The following is a 20,000-nucleotide window of genomic DNA, read 5'->3' as shown; positions in this document are numbered from 1 at the left end:
GAGTTCCTACCCAGCGGTCCACTCTTCAGAGTTCCTACCCAGCGGTCCACTCTTCAGAGTTCCTACCCAGCGGTCCACTCTTTAGAGTTCCTACCCAGCGGTCCACTCTTCAGAGTTCCTACCCAGCGGTCCACTCTTCAGAGTTCCTACCCAGCGGTCCACTCTTCAGAGTTCCTACTCAGCGGTCCACTCTTCAGAGTTCCAACTTGAAAACCTGTGCTGGTTCTCTAGATAAATTGCACAGGTTTCAAACAGCTTAATCATATTCCTATATTCCTTAATCCTAAATGCAAGGATAAAGCATTTACTTAATGGTAAATATGAGGAAAATATAGCACTCCAATGTTAATAAAGTGTAAATTACTGTATGTGGGTGAATGAACACTGTGGCTGGAGACTCACGTGGAGGAAGTGCTGGAAGGAGAAGACGTAGCTGGCGTTGAGGGAGGCGAGGGCGGTGGAGGTGGAGAAGAGTAGCCTGGCGCGGGTACCTACCGGCCGGTACTTGTCCCTCACGTTCCCTATCTTCTGCAGCGTCCGCCGACACTCCGCCAGCCGCGTCCGGAACTCAGCCGACGTCGACTGCACATTGCCAGCATTACCGGAAAACCACATTAAACTTGAGCTTTGAGTTTTGATGTCCAAAGGGATTGGAAAGGATGGGGAGGTAGAGGGATGGGGGCGATGAAATTCAGGAAGAGGATGCGGGTGTAGAGAGAGGAGGAGGTTTGAAAGTTCATGTTAAACTATGTTTAGTCTATATATATATATCTATCAATATAATCTATTGACGCTAAATTTGCTACATCTTTATGCTGTTTATTGTTGTTGATCACATTATTGGCAATCTCTGCATCATAAGTTTAGTCCCAATATTCTGTTATACCTAATCTCTGTGAACGTTTCGTCCCTATGAAAAGTATTCTCTTGATATTGCAAACCCCTTTTTGCAAATATTTAAGACTTGGCAATATCACCTGCAATATGTGCAAGCAGCACGTCCTCCTAAGGTTGACCAACGTTAAGAAACTGTTCTACTAAAGTGCCCTAGCCTAACCTACCAGAGAACCCAAAACAGAAAATGGGACTCAATTTTGAGAGGCGCCACCATTTTGAAGTACGACAATTTTTGGCCTTCAGTAAAGTATGCGTCAAAATGCGACGCTCAATTAGGAAGACTGCTTGGTGCAAGAGATTTCAGCATGTTTATGTAGATAATGTACATATGAAGGAGGGGGACGTATATGCTTGTACGTAGTAACAGGAGATAATGCACATATGAAAGGGGCCTCTTGCCTGTCTGTACGAAAATACAGACAGGCAAGAAACCTTCGAGTTAGTCACGTTCATTAGGGGAATCACAAGGAAAGACTCAAATCAAATATCAGAAAATAGTCAAGGTAAAGATAAATTCCTAAAATGGGAGAGTATCAATTACATGTGTGAGAAGGTGGCACTTACTGTGGCAGTGGGCCACCAACTGTTACCCTGGCTTCATTGTCTCAATAAAAAAAAATCAACAGGACAGCTGGCGCCCTTGCTCCGTTAGCATAGGCCTCCCAGGCTAACAAATACACTTATAATATAAAGTTTTAATCCTCTTCAACATTATACTCTACACCAAAACTTCCCTGAACCACCGACCACGACACACACCAGCGCCAGTACACGCCCTAATGCTCGCGTCTCATCACTGTACACTGGTATATGCCATATATATACATATATCGACATAAACCCTTGAGTGTTAGCGAGAACGGTTCGTCTTTCATTCGTTCGAGGTAACGAGGAACGGTTCGTTCGTCGAGGTGACGTCTTTACCCCATCAGCAATTTCTGCCGCCTTAACACCTCGCCCACCCCCCTCCCTCCGTAAGCCTCACCTTGGCCTCGTAGAAGGCAGCCAGAAGCTCCTCATTATCAAGGAGCGCAGTAGAGGCCTGAGTCAGCTTCTTGAGAATGTTGTCGTCGACGGCGGTGAGCGCCTTGTGGTCCCTGGCGATAGTGGCGGTGAGGGCGGCGCGCTGCTCGTACAGGTCTTCCCGCTCCATCTTGAGCACGTCGCTGTCCTCACCACACACACATTAATTCAACCTCTATTTACCTTACCACACTCATACTTCATTCATTCTTTACGGTAACCCTAATCGTAAGCTACATTATATTACCAAAATTAAATTATCTGCAGTTTTTCTTATATTATTCTAAAATATTCCGTATTTACATAATTTGTCTCAGGTGGGAATCTAATTGCTTATTATACGTTGTTTAATACAGGAAAACTATCGTATATCCAAACTATAATTGGGTCATAGGCTTGTGTGGTGACTGACACCACAGTCTTGTGTGGTGACTGACACCACAGTCTTGTGTGGTGACTGACACCACAGTCTTGTGTGGTGACTGACACCACAGTCTTGTGTGGTGACTGACACCACAGTCTTGTGTGGTGACTGACACCACAGTCTTGTGTGGTGACTGACACCACAGTCTTGTGTGGTGACTGACACCACAGTCTTGTGTGGTGACTGACACCACAGTCTTGTGTGGTGACTGACACCACAGTCTTGTGTGGTGACTGACACCACAGTCTTGTGTGGTGACTGACACCACAGTCTTGTGTGGTGACTGACACCACAGTCTTGTGTGGTGACTGACACCACAGTCTTGTGTGGTGACTGACACCACAGTCTTGTGTGGTGACTGACACCACAGTCTTGTGTGGTGACTGACACCACAGTCTTGTGTGGTGACTGACACCACAGTCTTGTGTGGTGACTGACACCACAGTCTTGTGTGGTGACTGACACCACAGTCTTGTGTGGTGACTGACACCACAGTCTTGTGTGGTGACTGACACCACAGTCTTGTGTGGTGACTGACACCACAGTCTTGTGTGGTGACTGACACCACAGTCTTGTGTGGTGACTGACACCACAGTCTTGTGTGGTGACTGACACCACAGTCTTGTGTGGTGACTGACACCACAGTCTTGTGTGGTGACTGACACCACAGTCTTGTGTGGTGACTGACACCACAGTCTTGTGTGGTGACTGACACCACAGTCTTGTGTGGTGACTGACACCACAGTCTTGTGTGGTGACTGACACCACAGTCTTGTGTGGTGACTGACACCACAGTCTTGTGTGGTGACTGACACCACAGTCTTGTGTGGTGACTGACACCACAGTCTTGTGTGGTGACTGACACCACAGTCTTGTGTGGTGACTGACACCACAGTCTTGTGTGGTGACTGACACCACAGTCTTGTGTGGTGACTGACACCACAGTCTTGTGTGGTGACTGACACCACAGTCTTGTGTGGTGACTGACACCACAGTCTTGTGTGGTGACTGACACCACAGTCTTGTGTGGTGACTGACACCACAGTCTTGTGTGGTGACTGACACCACAGTCTTGTGTGGTGACTGACACCACAGTCTTGTGTGGTGACTGACACCACAGTCTTGTGTGGTGACTGACACCACAGTCTTGTGTGGTGACTGACACCACAGTCTTGTGTGGTGACTGACACCACAGTCTTGTGTGGTGACTGACACCACAGTCTTGTGTGGTGACTGACACCACAGTCTTGTGTGGTGACTGACACCACAGTCTTGTGTGGTGACTGACACCACAGTCTTGTGTGGTGACTGACACCACAGTCTTGTGTGGTGACTGACACCACAGTCTTGTGTGGTGACTGACACCACAGTCTTGTGTGGTGACTGACACCACAGTCTTGTGTGGTGACTGACACCACAGTCTTGTGTGGTGACTGACACCACAGTCTTGTGTGGTGACTGACACCACAGTCTTGTGTGGTGACTGACACCACAGTCTTGTGTGGTGACTGACACCACAGTCTTGTGTGGTGACTGACACCACAGTCTTGTGTGGTGACTGACACCACAGTCTTGTGTGGTGACTGACACCACAGTCTTGTGTGGTGACTGACACCACAGTCTTGTGTGGTGACTGACACCACAGTCTTGTGTGGTGACTGACACCACAGTCTTGTGTGGTGACTGACACCACAGTCTTGTGTGGTGACTGACACCACAGTCTTGTGTGGTGACTGACACCACAGTCTTGTGTGGTGACTGACACCACAGTCTTGTGTGGTGACCGACACCACAGTCTTGTGTGGTGACCGACACCACAGTCTTGTGTGGTGACCGACACAACAGTCTTGTGTGGTGACCGACACCACAGTCTTGTGTGGTGACCGACACCACAGTCTTGTGTGGTGACCGACACCACAGTCTTGTGTGGTGACCGACACCACAGTCTTGTGTGGTGACCGACACCACAGTCTTGTGTGGTGACCGACACCACAGTCTTGTGTGGTGACCGACACCACAGTCTTGTGGGTGACCGACACCACAGTCTTGTGGGTGACCGACACCACAGTCTTGTGTGGTGACCGACACCACAGTCTTGTGTGGTGACCGACACCACAGTCTTGTGTGGTGACCGACACCACAGTCTTGTGTGGTGACCGACACCACAGTCTTGTGTGGTGACCGACACCACAGTCTTGTGTGGTGACCGACACCACAGTCTTGTGTGGTGACCGACACCACAGTCTTGTGTGGTGACCGACACCACAGTCTTGTGTGGTGACCGACACCACAGTCTTGTGTGGTGACCGACACCACAGTCTTGTGTGGTGACCGACACCACAGTCTTGTGTGGTGACCGACACCACAGTCTTGTGTGGTGACCGACACCACAGTCTTGTGTGGTGACCGACACCACAGTCTTGTGTGGTGACCGACACCACAGTCTTGTGTGGTGACCGACACCACAGTCTTGTGTGGTGACCGACACCACAGTCTTGTGTGGTGACCGACACCACAGTCTTGTGTGGTGACCGACACCACAGTCTTGTGGTGACCGACACCACAGTCTTGTGTGGTGACCGACACCACAGTCTTGTGGTGACTGACACCACAGTCTTGTGGTGACCGACACCACAGTCTTGTGTGGTGACCGACACCACAGTCTTGTGGTGACTGACACCACAGTCTTGTGTGGTGACTGACACCACAGTCTTGTGGTGACCGACACCACAGTCTTGTGGTGACCGAAACCACAGTCTTGTGGTGACCGACACCACAGTCTTGTGGTGAGTGACACCACAGTCTTGTGGTGACCGACACCACAGTCTTGTGGTGAGTGACATGTTACATACTTGAGGAGGCGCTCTTCGAGGACGAGGGGCGGGAGGGCGAAGGAGACGCGGGTGACGTGTATACACAGGTCTGGAGGCAGGCTGGGAGCAGCACTTCCCGTCACCAGCACCATCACCACTTCTGTCTTGGCACCGTCACTTCCCTGTACAAACACAAACAGTTGAGAGGCGGGACCAAAGAGCCAAAGCTCAACCCCCGCAAGCACAAATAGGTAAGTACACACACGCACGTGTGCGCACACACATCGTGAGAGTGAGCATCATCACACTGAAGAGTCACACTGCTGCAGGCTCCAGGATAATTCAAATTATCTAAGTGTTGGGAGTAGGGTGAGGGTTGCAAGTGGTGTCCCAGAATACATGAAGGTGTAGGGAATTTGAAAATAAACTAAGAGATAAGAAATAAGTGTTAATGAATTAAAAATCTGTGATAGAAAAGTTCATCTTTCAAAAGAGCTGAATAACAACAAAAATGGCCGCCACCACAGGGGAGGACAGCACCCCATCAGGGGAATGTTTTGAAGGTTTCTCGCAACAAAATGTAATGAAAGGTGGTTTTCTTGGCAGGTTAGTGACTATTGAGGCAATGCTGAAGAATTATGAAGAAAAGGTTATTAAATTAGAAGAAAATGAAGGTCTCAAGATTTAGTTTTGTAAGTTAAAAGGAAGTATTTTCCAGCAAGATAAGAAAATTACCAGCTTGACTAATAAGGTAAGGATGCAGGAGGAACACATCAAGGAACTAGTAAAGGATAATGAGGCATGGAAAGTGATGAGTAGGAAATTTGAAGAAATTAACAAGAAAATAGGCTCATATGGTGAACAACTCTAAGGAAGCCTGAGGGTTAACATGCAGTTAGGCAAGGAGATGCCACGAGAAACTTCATTGGCAACTCAAATAGAGGAAGCTAATAAAGAACTAGAAAAGTATAAAGAAGAAATAAAAGAGACGTATGCACAAGTTCTAAAAGAGAAAGAGACAATCAAGGAAGTGTGTTCGGAAGTCAAACCCAGAAATAACCAACAAGAAGAAGAAATTCGGCAAGCAATTAGGAAAGAACTGGTTACCAACAGTAAACTGGTACAAAACACTGCAGATAGAAGTAAATCCATAATAATTTTTGGATGTTTGGAGAAGGAAATTTCATCTATGGTGGACCGAGCAGCAGAAGAGATGAATGTCATAGAGAAAATAGTAGGTTTAGGAGAAGGCTCAAAGGAAAATGTCAGTGATTTTAGAAGAATAGGGAAATATGAGAAAGTCAAGAACCGCCCCTTAAGGGTGACATTTAATGGAGTGAAAAAAATGATGGAAGTGATTAGAAATGCCAGGAAATTGCAGAGTGATGAGGTTGGCAAACTTTGGTCAATAAGGCAAGACCTCTCAAAGGAAGACAGAAAAAGCTGAAAATGAACCTAATTGAAGCAAAACATCTAAATGGGGATAGAAATGAAGAAGACAAATTCTTTTTTTCTACAAAGTGTCAGGGACTGCAAAACTTATGAAATGGTACATAAAAACAAGGAAACAAAATCATTAGTGGATGGAGTAAAGAGCAAAGGGAAAGGGAACATGTTCCTGAATATCATATATACCAACATAGAGTAAGGTCAAAAACTTTGGAGTTGCAAGATATAATTCAGCTTAAGATCCCAGATTTTGTTGCATTATCAGAGACAAAACTTGAAGGAAATATATTAAATGAAGTCATATTCCCAAGGGGCTACTCAGTTTTGGAGACGTGACAGGAAAACTAGGAAAGGGGGGGGGGGGAGAAGTGGCTGTGCTGGTGAAAGAACACCTGAAGGTAAGAGAGGTAATATTTGAAAACCCTCGAGATATTGACATAATGGCATTGCAGGTCTGGAATCAGGATGATAAGCTGATAATTGTAAATGCCTACAGCCCACCAGCAAGCAACACATGGACAAAGGAAGAACTGGATGACAAACGAGAGGGCCTCATAATGGTCATGACAGATATTATTGTACAAGCAGATAAAGATAAATCATGACTGTTGATACTGGGGGACTTTTAACTTTAAAGCAATAGATTGGGAGGCCAATGAAACAAGAACGGAGGACTTTTGGACATGCAGATTTGTGAACCTCATTCTGGAGACATTCTTGTATCAACACACAAAGCAGGCCACAAGAATGAGGGAAGATGTACCGTCAGTACTGGATCTAGTATTCACCAGGAAAGAAGAAGAGATATTTGACATCCATTACCTTCCTCTCTTGGGAAAGAGTGATCACGTCCTGTTAGGCATTAAATATGCTTTAAGATATCATCTATAAGAAAATGAGGGCACTGAAACAGTTGATAAACTATTTCAAGAGAGGTCACTATGGGGAACATCGAAAAAGGTTTAATTAGTATAATTGGACAGACTTGCTGCTAGGCAGGGAAGTAAATGAAATGTATGCCAAATTTTGCAAAATATGTGATGAAGGCACACAAACATTCATACCAAAGCAGAGATGCAGGGCCAGAAAACAGGATTGGTTCAACAGAAATTGCGAGAGGGCCAGAGACCAAAAGACACAAAAATGGAATCAATATAGGAAGAGGCCAAAGCCCCAAACATACCAGCGATACAAAGTTGCGAGAAACAACTATACGGCAGTAAGGAGAGAGGCAGAAAGATATTTTAAAAAAGGAGTAGCGGATAAATGTAAAACAGAACCGAGCCTATTCTACAAATTCATAAACAATAAATTGCAGGTAAAGGATAATATGCAGAGGTTGAATATGGGAAAGATTCACGGAAAATGAAAAGGAAATGTATGAAACATTAAACGAAAAGTTCCAAAGTGTGTTTGTACAAAATGAAATCCTCTGAGAACCAGACACAATAAGAATTCCAGAGAACAACATAGAGCGGATAGAAGTGTCTAGAGATGAAGTGGAAAATATGCTAAAGGAGCTCGGGAAGAACAAAGCAGCTGGCCCAGATGGCGTTTCACCATGGGTTCTGAGAGAATGTGCATCTGAGCTCAGCATTCCACTTCACCTGATCTTTCAGGCATCCCTGTGTACAGGAATCGTAGCAGACGTGTGAAAACAGGCTAACATAGTTCCAATCTACAAAAGTGGCAGCAGGGAAGACCCCCTCAATTCTAGACCTGTATCATTGACAAGTGTAATAGTGAAAGTATTGGAAAAACTAATCAAAACTAAATGGGTAGAACACCTGGAGAGAAATGATATAATATCAGACAGACAGTATGGTTTTCGATCTGGAAGATCCTGTGCATCGAATTTACTCAGTTCCTATGATCGAGTCACAGAGATTTTACAGGAAAGGGGGGGGGGGGTAGAAAGCCTAAGCTGCTCTATTCCTTTGAGATGTATTTATTGCTTATCTCAATAAACATACTTGAACTTGAACAGGAAAGAGATGGTTGGGTTGACTGCATTTATCTGGACCTAAAAAAAGGCTTTCGACAGAGTTACACATAAGAGGTTGTTCTGCAAACTGGAAAATATTGGAGGGGTGACAGGTAAGCTTCTAACATTGATGAAAAAGTTTGACTGATAGAAAAATGAGGGCAGTAATCAGAGGCAATGTATCGGAATGGAGAAATGTCACAAGTGGAGTACCAAAGGGTTCAGTTCTTGCACCAGTGATGTTCATTGTCTACATAAATGATCTACCAGTTGGTATACAGAATTATATGAGCATTCTTGCTGATGATGCTAAGATAATAAAGAAGATAAGAAACTTAGATGATTGTCATGCCCTTCAAGAAGACCTGGACAAAATAAATATATGGAGCACCACTTGGCAAATGGAATTTAATGTGAATAAATGCCATGTTATGGAATGTGGAATTGGAGAACATAGACCCCACACAACCTATAAATTTTGTGAGAAATCTTTAAAGAATTCTGACAAAGAAAGGGATCTAGGGGTGGTTCTAGATAGAAATTTTTCACCTGAAGTCCACATAAAGAACATTGTGCGAGGAGCCTATGCCACACTATCTAACTTCAGAATTGCTTTTAAATACATGGATGGAGAAATACTAAAGAAATTGTTCACGACTTTTGTTAGACCAAAGCTGGAATATGCAGTGGTTGTATGGTGCCCATATCTATAGAAGCACATCAACAAACTGGAAAAGGTGCAACATGCCAGTAAGTGGCTCCCAGAACTGAAAGACAAGAGCTACAAGGAGAGGTTAGAGGCATTAAATATGCAAAAACTAAAAGATAGAAGAAAAAGAGGCGGTATGATCACTACATACAAAATAATAACAGAAATCGGTAAAATTGATAGGGAAGAATTCCTGAGACCTGGAACTTCAAGAACAAGAGGTCATAGATTTAAACTAACGAAACAAAGCTGCCAGAGGAATATACGAAAATTCTCTTTTGTAAACAGAGTGGTAGACGGTTGGAACAAGTTAGGTGAGAAGGTGATGGAGGCCAAAACCATCAGTAATTTCAAAGCATTATATGACAAATTGTGCTGGGAAGACGGGACACCACGAGCGTAGCTTTCATCCTGTAACTACACTTAGGTAATTACACACACAGCCATATAAAAGTAAAGTGATGCACAAGAAATCCAATTAACGTGATGCATCAATGGGAAAATAAATGAGGAGGATTTGAACGTGTGCTCTGGGTACTCCCAAGCAATCGCCTGAGACCACTAGTACACCACAACACGGTAAAAGCAATACAACCTGGGAACCCACTGAATCCTCTAGGGGGTAATGAGGCTTCCACCTGAAGCCTTAACCAGAGTTTCACACACTGACGGCATGCGCTTTAGTCCTAGTCTAGAAGTGCTACCTTAAGACTCCTCCTGATTATCTCATTGATACATAATATTAATGAGACTTTCTTTATGCATTTGATGTAACCTGTCCTCGGGGAGATCTGATCAAGGGAGTGGATTGGGAACGACTATATAATTAGTGCTATTATCTGCTCTTTATCCATTTTAGGTAAAGTAAGTTTATCCCTTGTAAGGTTACTTTAGGTTAAGGTTGGCTTAGGTTTCATTACATTTGATTATGTTAAAATGATGTATTATTGACAATGTGAAATATGAAATTTGAAAACTATTTGAGTACCCGAGAATCAGTTCATAGAAAACCAAATTCTTCAAAAGAAAACTTTTTACCATATACTTTTTATATTTTAAGATCGATTTATAACACAGTTATAACTTGAGACTAATCTCTGTTTACGACAAATTCCTTTACCAATTTACATGTAAACTATTTACTGGAACCGAAGTATACTTTCACACCATCACAAAAATCTACTATCGAGATGGTTTGAGGAGGGAGTGGTTTCTCTAGGAAATGGCTTTCATCTGAGGACGGGCTCTTTGAAGAGAAGTGCTGGAGCTGGAACTCCTAGACTACGGCTCGAGTGCGTGTGGGCAATGTGTGAAACCCTGGTTAGGCTTCACTTGCCTCATGACCCCTAGAGGATTCAGTGGATTCCCAGGTTGCATTGCTTTTACCAGTAGGTATAGAGGTCTAAGGCGTTTTCTTGGAAGTACACAACCCATGACATAGGTTCGAATCTTCCTCATGGCACTTAATGATTTTCTTATTAAAATGATAATAGGCTCATTACGTGACGCAGTGTGAGTGGGCGTGATGACAACACTGCGTTAAGTGACGCAGAATGAGTGGGGGTGGTGACAACACTACGTCAAGTGACGCAGTGAGTAGTGTGGTGATAACACTACGTCAAGTGACGGAGCGCTGGGCTGACCTGGACCCAGCGAGGCACCTCCAGAACCTTCCGCAGGTTGTGGGTGAGGAAGGTCGGGGTGTGAAGGATGAGGATTGGACGGCGGGCGTGGGCGGCGATGAGGACTTTGTGTAGCAAGGCGTCGTCCCCCGCCTGCAGGATGGCCAGGCCCCCCGTATCCTCATGCATCCTCGTCAGCCACTGTACACACTGAACAGGAAAGAAAACACCACTTATGAAGGTACACACAGTCGATGTTGATCTTGAAGGAGCTCGCGCGTCCCAAACGTGCCCGGGAGAGCCCGTCAAAGGTGTCACCAGGTACCATGAAGAACAGTATAGTCAAAACGAAGTCAAAATCATGCGCCAACGTCTACACATTTATACTCGAGTACTGTACGTATATGTTAACAAAATAGATAATATACTCAATATTATATCAGCAGATACAGAGCTCTCCGAGCATGACAAACATACTGAATTCCTTTTAACATAATATACTCTTAGTTTTGATTTCCAAAACTTTAAGGAAAAGGAATGAATATAAAAGAAAAATAACGATATTAAAGAATCATTAAATAAAACACGCTACTTTCCTTTCTTGTCTCAACAACTCATTAAAATAAACAAACGACAATTATGTATAGGTATTAGAAAGAACAATCAAAGTAAATACGACAACGAAAGAGGAAGTATGCACATCCACCAAACATTCTGATCCATAACTTGAGGTCCCGCCGCTCACCATGTAATCTGGGTCGAGAACGAGCGGCCTCCGGGCGGCGGCCTTGACGAACGCAGCCTGCAGGAAGCACGCTGGGTCGCAGTACAGGTCAGCAGCTTCCCAGGACTCCCGCGCCTCGGCCGTGCTCAGCGTCTCCACCAGACTGTGGCAGGGGCAAGACGAAAATGTGAGAGGAGATCGGAGTGTGGGGAGATGGGTCGCAAGACCACAGGAGCTGAATATAAAGTAGAGGTGGGCAGAAATTAAACCACTCATTTAAATGTTTCTGTCCTACCCATCATAGTAGTATTTGCAAAATTATTCTCTTCAGTCCCTGAAAAGCACCAGCTAAGCACGCGCCACCTGAAGAACCACCACCCCCAGCCTACTCCGCCTCTACCACAGAGCTGGGGTGGCGACTTCAGACAAGTCGTACTCATTATGACAAAAATAAAGGCGGCGACTGGCTTGAATTGTCTTGTCAACTGTCACTAGCGTTCATAATTACCACCGAGTAAGTTTCAATGGTATCATAAATTTGTTCAATGCCCTGTAATAAATTTAACATTTGCCTAGCATTATAGAACACTTAACATAGATCAATTTTATAATCTGTACAGCTTGACGTTGGAGCTCCCTGTGTCACCTGAGTGACGTTGAAGCTTTCTGTCTATCACCGGAGTGAGCCTCTCGCATGCTGATCAATCTGCAACTGAATACCGCTTGATGATTGCATGTCTCCTTAATGACTTGCTTTTATTTACTATTTCATATCAATGACAATTATATATTATTAGCTATCGTTAACCTGAGGCATCTCATCAGTCTGGTAATACAGTACATCAAGATTCCACATGGCGCTTAGTACAAAAAAAACATATCTTATAAATTATACTGAGGAATTAAGTAGTGAAAAAAGAGCTTGGTTAAAACTTAACACAAGCAGATTAACTCACAATTCAACAATTTCTACCACTACCCAAAACCCTCATAAAAATCTCCCAATACTAATAATAAGTTGTCTGCTAAACATAAAACTTGAGGTCATACTCATATTTCTTGGGAGTGATGATGCCGTTGGTGGTGAGAGCGGCGAGGACGTGGTGCAGGAGGCGGTCCCTGTGGGGAGGCGGGAGGCAGGCCAGGTAGGCCACCGCCACGCCCCCGACCGCACACTCCCCGTACACGCTCTCCACCTCCCTTACCAACACCTGAAACAACACGTGATCTCAACCTGAAGGTGTTTGTTGCTCCAGTATCGATAATGTTAATTCCTGACACCGAACTAACTCTTTTGCCAGGCAGTCTTTGTAACTAATCTATAGCTATCCATTCCTATCTAATGCAACACTCCTCAGCCACTCATGGTTAACGACTGCAGTACAAAACATACGCCAACCTATTATACCTTCATTGACCTTTATAACATAGTTACAACCACATTAGTGTTACAGCCCTGAACTACATGAAGGGTTGTTACAGAGTTTGTCACGAGTTAGTTGTGTGATACTCGGAGAGCCTTGCAAAACTATTTTTAACAACTTTAAGAGCCGATGCAGCAATTCTAGAGATGCAGATACCAGCTCAGATCAGAACCTTGCGGTATATCCTGGTATCGCTGCTCTCACAGCCCGGTCTGATTAAAGCCTCCTCCCTAACTTACACGCTCTCAGACACGCCCAGCCATTCCAACCCAACGTGCAAGTGTGACGTAAATCCCTCCATAGATACATCTTTATTTCGTCAGGAGGCAAACATGCTAACCTTAATCTTGGCTGACCACCTGGTGTCTTCATCAGCGAGGACGGTGGTGAGCCTGGTGCAGCGCTGGAGCCTGGCCGTGGCTCGCTTCATACTGCCCTCCAGCTGCTGCCGCCGACACACACAGCCCTCGTAACGTGCCTGCAGCTCGCTCAACTCTCGCTCATTCTGACCCAGCTGCTGCTGCAGTTGACGCTGCTCTAGTTGGATACCACTAAGGTCGCGCTCCAAATCTGTCAGTCTAAACCACAGAAAACTTGCTATAAAACTCTACCCATAATGAACAACTTAATATGCACTTATAATACCTGCATATCACATTGATCTGCATAATGTATATTCAGTTGTTTCAATTAATAACTTGAAATTATTACAAAAATAATGAATGTAACGTATCAAACACACCTCAGTTTTTTGGGCTCAACGTTCCGAATGACTTGAGCGTAGTGTTCGAGAGCTTTGAGCCAGGCACACAGCGGCCGACAAGGTTTGGACACCTTCCCCACCTGCGCCACACGTCCACAAATGTTGTTAACAATAATCTTAAGAAAGCATTAAGGTTAGCTAGTGGCAGCGTGTGTATCTGTATATTTGAATTATTACATAAACACCACAGTAGCGACTGTTTGCTTATAACATATTAAGATGTTATGACAAAAAAGTACAGTGACAGGTGTACCATTTCTCAGTGTATATATTGTATAACGAGTTTACTTTAAGCCTTCACTATGTTCAGAACTGAAGTTTATTTGCTGGTTTGTCATTTAGCTATTGTAGCGGCTTTAACCCTCACACTGTTGACAGGCCAAGTCCATCACTAAACCAAAAGTCCTGCATACAGTACCTCTTCCGGAATAAATTTGGGAGTCTCAGTGTATTTCTTGATTTTCCTGAGGGTGGCGTCTGTGATGGTGTCCTTCTCAATCTCTAGGAGCTTCTTAGTCATGGTTGGGTCTCCCAGGAGAGTCTTCATTGCTGACCACTCCAGTCTGGGGTGCACCAGGTTCAGGCAAGAGGGAAGGCAATATATATGAAGCAACATAACTAGCATTAAATGTAATGAAACGCCAGATTCTGGGGGGAGTCCCGTCGGCTCCCTGAAGCTATCTTACTGATCAAGTGCAATACTACTGGATTGTCATCAGTCGCAGAGTTTTTTGTATGCCTACTGGGGACAACGAGACAGAACCTGGCCCCCTAAGTGGCAAAGGGAGCAATGGCCATGAACACTTTACATTTAAAGTATGTTATTTTGCCATCGACCAGAGAAAACACCCGGAAAGGTAGGTGAATCAAAACAAACCACAGCCTGGTTGAAAAATGCAGCCTACGTCCTCACAAGCACCAACGATCTTCCGCAGAAAGTAAACAAACAAGCAAAACTTAGTCCAACTAGTCCCCCACTCTTTAGCTCTCCCCCACACCCCCCCCCCCCCCCCAAGGAGGAAGGAGGAGCCGGTCTTGGGCAGGTCAGGCCGCCACCCTACAGTTCTTTAAATGGTGGAAACCGTCGACTGGAGGGAGGGAGGGGAGTCAGGTAGCCTCTGGGGCTCACCCTGAAACTGGCATTTATTTATATTCAACGCTGGTTTTCTGGGGGAGTTCTGTCGGCTCCCTGAAGCAAACTACTCATAGGGAAGAACCCGTGAGGCAGCAGCCCCAGAATGCAACCCAACAAATACAGCTGGCGCCTATAAAAACCCCAAAACAACACAAAGCAGCTGAGTGCCCGGGACGGTCATGAGAGACCTGGAGGGTAGGACTGTTTTCAGGCCCCCCAAACATCCCCCACGAGCCCGAAAACCGTCCAAAGACAGCCAAATGAGCAGCACACTTCCAAACAACATGGGCACGAGGGTAGACTGCAGGCTGGCTAAATGGAAAGACACCATGGACCACCTGAAACACACAAACCCTAGAACTAAAAACCAGAGAAACTAGATCATCTCAGAGCGTGGCCATCGACACATAACCGGAGACCCGCCGGAAGCAGAATAAGTCCCCACCAGACAACACGTGATACACCCCCCACGTATTCCCCAGAAACCCGTTGCCTCTTCCTTCACCGGAAAATGAAGGAGCCGGTAGCAAACGAACAAAACTATGTAACAAAAACAAGCATGAACCAAAGGGACCATCACAAACCAATGTGAAGAAGAAAAAAATAAGACCCTGATTCAAAGACCAAGAAGGCTCAGGCGGCGCAGGAACAGCAGGTGAAAATGCATGTGAAAACTAGCAGAAGGGACATCAACCCTGAACGCAAGTTGTAGCAGCTCTGCCAGCACCACATGACACTAAGCGACAGCATTCGGCATGAGATGCAGATCCAGGAAAAGCTGAGATAGAAAGGACAAAACAACCCAGTTTGATACCAACGAAACCCGACAAAGAGAGAGAAAAAGGCAGAAATACCGCCAAGAAACTGCATACTGTCGCTGAGATGAAAACCGCAGGTAGGACACAATGAAAAAACGACCTGATCACTATACCGATGGCGATACACGTGTCAGAAATGGCAGACATGGAACACGAGGAGGAAGTTGAACCAGCGAGGCACCACACTGGCCTGACCACCTGAAAGAGGCGGAGCCGCAGAAAAATACCTGGGTTTGGACAACGAGCCAGCAGTGCAAGAAAGTAAGGAACTCCCACTGCGACCAGTCCTGCCGAAAAGTATCCACAACGAGAACCTCGCAGTCGGGGAACGACGCCGCAAATAATGGGAAATGCCAAGACCATGCCAATGCGTTGAGGTTCACCTCCAGTCACCCGTACATCTGGCAAAGTCAAAGAAACTAAAACGGAGATGACTGACCACTTCGTGGAAGAGGAATGAGGACAACAGGCCACCCTCACAGACATAAGACACTCCCTGAAAGTGAACCGCGCGAAAAGCCAAACCCCGAGAACTCGAGCAGGAGAGCCAGCTGAAGCGACTAGCTCCAAAGGGCCACGATCTGAAGTGACCACCAGCTCCAAAGGGCCCCAGACTGAAGTGACCCCCCCTTCCCCGGTGGAGACAAGGAACCACAGGGAAGCCAACCCATCCTCGACTCAAGTCCATTACATCCAGCGGTTGACTCCACAGACGCATTCATAAATTTTTACATGCTGTTTACAAAACGGAAATTTTCTCAAATATAAATTAATATTATAAGATATTAGCATATTGTGTACATATAAGCATAGGTTAGGTTAGGTGTTTAGGCTCTGTTGGTGATTATTTGTAGTAAGTAGGTGAAGCATTTACAGTGTTATGGTTCAAACAAAATTTGTCAGTGAAGCACTTGTTCTGGAAGTGTTTGAACGAAATCGGTCGAGTCATCTGTAAACCGTTTTTCATTCATAAACAGGGGGTTTGGCTGGTGCATTTTTTTAATTTTTTGGCAGGAATATTCTTGCACGGGCCCTAAGCCTCTGGCTGGCCCACTAAGGGAGCAGTCCAAATGGAGCCGCATCACTGAGCTCCAAGAAACCGAATCCTCCGTAGTTCTATCCACACAGCCGCAACACCCGCAGTGTGCAGGGAACACGACGCAAGAACAGCTACCAACGCCCGCCCCAGACAGACAGGTGAGAACTGTTCATAAAGCCCCAGCAGACAGATGAGGCGTTCGTGAACACATTGAGCGAGGGAGGAGGAAGGCACCATGACACCGAACTCCGAAACCCAAAGAGGAAGCCGTTGACGAAGAAACCAGCCCAGGGACACAGAGGGTTGAACCCAGTGATCTCGAGAGCAGTGAAAGAGGCTGCCCCGAAGATTCCAGAACAGCCTTCAAAGCCAAGCCCTGCCCAGCGAAAAAAACAAAAAAACAAAGTTAAGGCTCCCACACAGCTACACCAACACTCACCAAGTGACATAAAGAACCCCCACAAAACAGCCATAGGCGGGACTGCAACTGGCACAAAGCCGCGGGTGGGAGAAAAAAAACACAGTCCAAGATTCCGAAACAATGCCCAGCCAATTCTGAACCCGGCATGGGACCAACTGGGACTTCTGCAAGGGCAGTACTTATGGACCACCTAGAGAAGGGAACCCTAGGCGCATTCAGCTGCAGTACTGCAAATTCCTGACAACACGCACAACTTCGTTTCATAACAATGCAGCAAGCGCAAAACACCAAAGAAAATGGGAACATGGAGCCAGAGCGACAGTGACAGCATCTTTCCTCTGTTCTTCACATTGGTTTGTGGTGGTCCCTTCGGTTCTTGCTTGGTTTTTATGTCATTTTGTTCGCTTGCTGCCAGCTGCTCCTTTTTCCAGTGAAGAAAGAGGTGGCGGGTTTCCAGGGAGATCCGTTGGTTGTGGTTGCTTGGTTGGTAATGCCGGGGGAGTATTACGGGTTGAGTCCGGTGGCAGCTTTACGCAGCTTCTGGTGGGTCTCCGGTTCTGTGTCGGTGGCCGAGATCTGGTTTGATCTGGTTTCCCTGGTTTTCAGTTCCAGGGCTTGTCTCTTTCCAGTTGTCTGCAGTGTTTTTCCGGGGAGTTTTTTTGTGCATGTAAGGACGTAGGTTGCATTTTTCATCCAAGCAGTGGTTTGTTTTGATTCGCCTACCTTTCTGGGTGCCTTCCCTTGTCGGTGGCAAGATGACATACTTTAAATGTAAAGTGCTCGTGGCCATTGCTCCATGTGCCTCATTGAGGGGGCCAGGTTCTGGCTTGTGCTCCCAGGTAGGCTTACAAAGAACTCTGCAACTGATGACACTCAAGTAGTGTGGCACTTGATCAGCATGATAGCTTCAGGGAGCCGACGGGGCTCCCCCCCCCCTTGAAATACTGGAGTTAAATGATATAATACAGCTTAAGATACTTGATATTGTCGCTCTAGTGAAGACAAAACTAGAAGATCAAATATTAAATGGTGTGATATTCCTGAGGAACTATGCTATTTGGAGATGTGACAGAAAACTTAAAAAAGGTGGAGGTGTTGCAATAGTGGTGAGGGCACGACTGCAACAACTCCACCCACACAGGGAAGAGATTCTCTAAAGGCAAGATAATTAATACTTGACAACCCTCGAGAAGTAGACATGATGGCACTGGAGATTTGCAGTCAGAATGATACACAGATAAACACTGCATACAGTCCATCAGCAAGCAACATATGGACTGAGGAGGTGCTAGATAACAAAAGGGGGCCTTATTATTATCATAGGAGTAATTATTATAGAAGCAGATAGATAAATTACCATTGTTGGTACTTGGCGACTTCAATATAAATTTGATAGACAGGGAAGACTATGAAGCAAGACAGAGGCCTTTTGGTCCAGCCGAATCATAAACCTCATCCTGGAATCTTTTATGTATCAACATGTAAAACATCTCACAAGAATGAGAGAAAGTGATGCTCAATCATTGCTGGATTTGGTATTCACCAGGAAAGAAGCGATATTTGGCATTCTGTACCTTCCTCCAATAGACAAGAGCAAGCATGTTCTTCCAGAAATCAAATATGCAATGCATTATAATTTATAAGAAATTGGAGAAAAGAAAATGGTGGAAAGATTTCAAGAGAGGACACCATTAGGAACTTGGCAAGTGCTTTAATAAATTTGATTGGAAAGATTTATTGTTAGGAAAGGAAGTAAATAATATATAATATAATATATAATATAATATATTATATATATATATATATATATATATATATATATATATATATATATATATATATATATATACATATATATATATATACATATATATATATATATACATATATATATATATATATATATACATATATGCAATTGACGATCACAAAACACTGATCATTTTATGCGGAAAATCCACAGAGAAATATGAAATGAGGTGAACGTTTCGGCTTTGTTAAAGCCTTTGTCAACACCAGACTGACTAAGGAGAAGGGAGAAGGGGGAGAAGGGAGAAGAGGCTTTAACAAAGCCGAAACGTTCACCTCATTTCATATTTCTCTGTGGATTTTCCGCATATACATATATATATATGTATACATATATATATATATTATATATATATATATATATATATATATATATATATATATATATATATATATATATATATATATATATATATATATGAAATTTTTAAGATATATGACGATACAATTAAATTTATACCAGTACAGAAGATGCAGAAATCGAAAGCAGGATTGGTTCAACATAAATTGGGAGGGGACCGGAGAGCAAAAAGACAAAAAAATGAATCAGTATAGTTAGGAGCCAAACCCTAATAAATACAGTACCAGACAAAGAAGCATGAAACGGCTACATGAAACAAATTTTGAGAAAGGGACAAATGTAAAACAGAACCAGGTCTTTCCTATGAATTCATTAACAGTAAAATGCAGTTAAAGAATAAAATTCAGAAGTTGAAAATGGGGAACAGACTCATGGAGAATGAAAATTAAATGTGTAAAACGCTAAACAAACAGTTCCAAAGAGTGTCTGTGCAAAATGAAGTCTTCAGAGAACCAGATAATAGGAATTTCAGGGAATAACAAGAGTACATAGTAGTGTCTGTCTTGAGACGAAGTGGGGTAAAAATGCTCAAGGAACTAAGTAGGAACAAAGCAGTTGACCCAGATGCTGCAACTGGGTCAGCAT

General features: G+C 44.5%; 1 protein-coding gene across 2 annotated transcripts in view; it reads right to left on the bottom strand.

The window, feature by feature from the left end:
• LOC123757021 (dynein axonemal heavy chain 6-like) overlaps positions 1–20,000 on the bottom strand; it is a 253,215-nt gene that overhangs the window by 72,482 nt on the left and 160,733 nt on the right. For both annotated transcript variants that reach the window (XM_069329440.1, XM_069329439.1), the window contains exons 43-51: positions 14,251–14,395; positions 13,812–13,912; positions 13,410–13,647; positions 12,696–12,856; positions 11,667–11,808; positions 10,943–11,131; positions 5,197–5,339; positions 1,883–2,063; positions 403–582 (exon numbers count right to left, since the gene is read on the bottom strand). In XM_069329440.1, the coding sequence (XP_069185541.1) occupies positions 403–582; positions 1,883–2,063; positions 5,197–5,339; positions 10,943–11,131; positions 11,667–11,808; positions 12,696–12,856; positions 13,410–13,647; positions 13,812–13,912; positions 14,251–14,395 (1,480 nt within the window). The remainder of the gene's footprint in view (positions 1–402; positions 583–1,882; positions 2,064–5,196; positions 5,340–10,942; positions 11,132–11,666; positions 11,809–12,695; positions 12,857–13,409; positions 13,648–13,811; positions 13,913–14,250; positions 14,396–20,000) is intronic.

Source organism: Procambarus clarkii, chromosome 22 (assembly GCF_040958095.1).
Source record: "Procambarus clarkii isolate CNS0578487 chromosome 22, FALCON_Pclarkii_2.0, whole genome shotgun sequence".
Lineage (NCBI taxonomy): Eukaryota > Metazoa > Arthropoda > Malacostraca > Decapoda > Cambaridae > Procambarus > Procambarus clarkii.
This window is presented reverse-complemented; position numbering and strand designations above follow the sequence as displayed.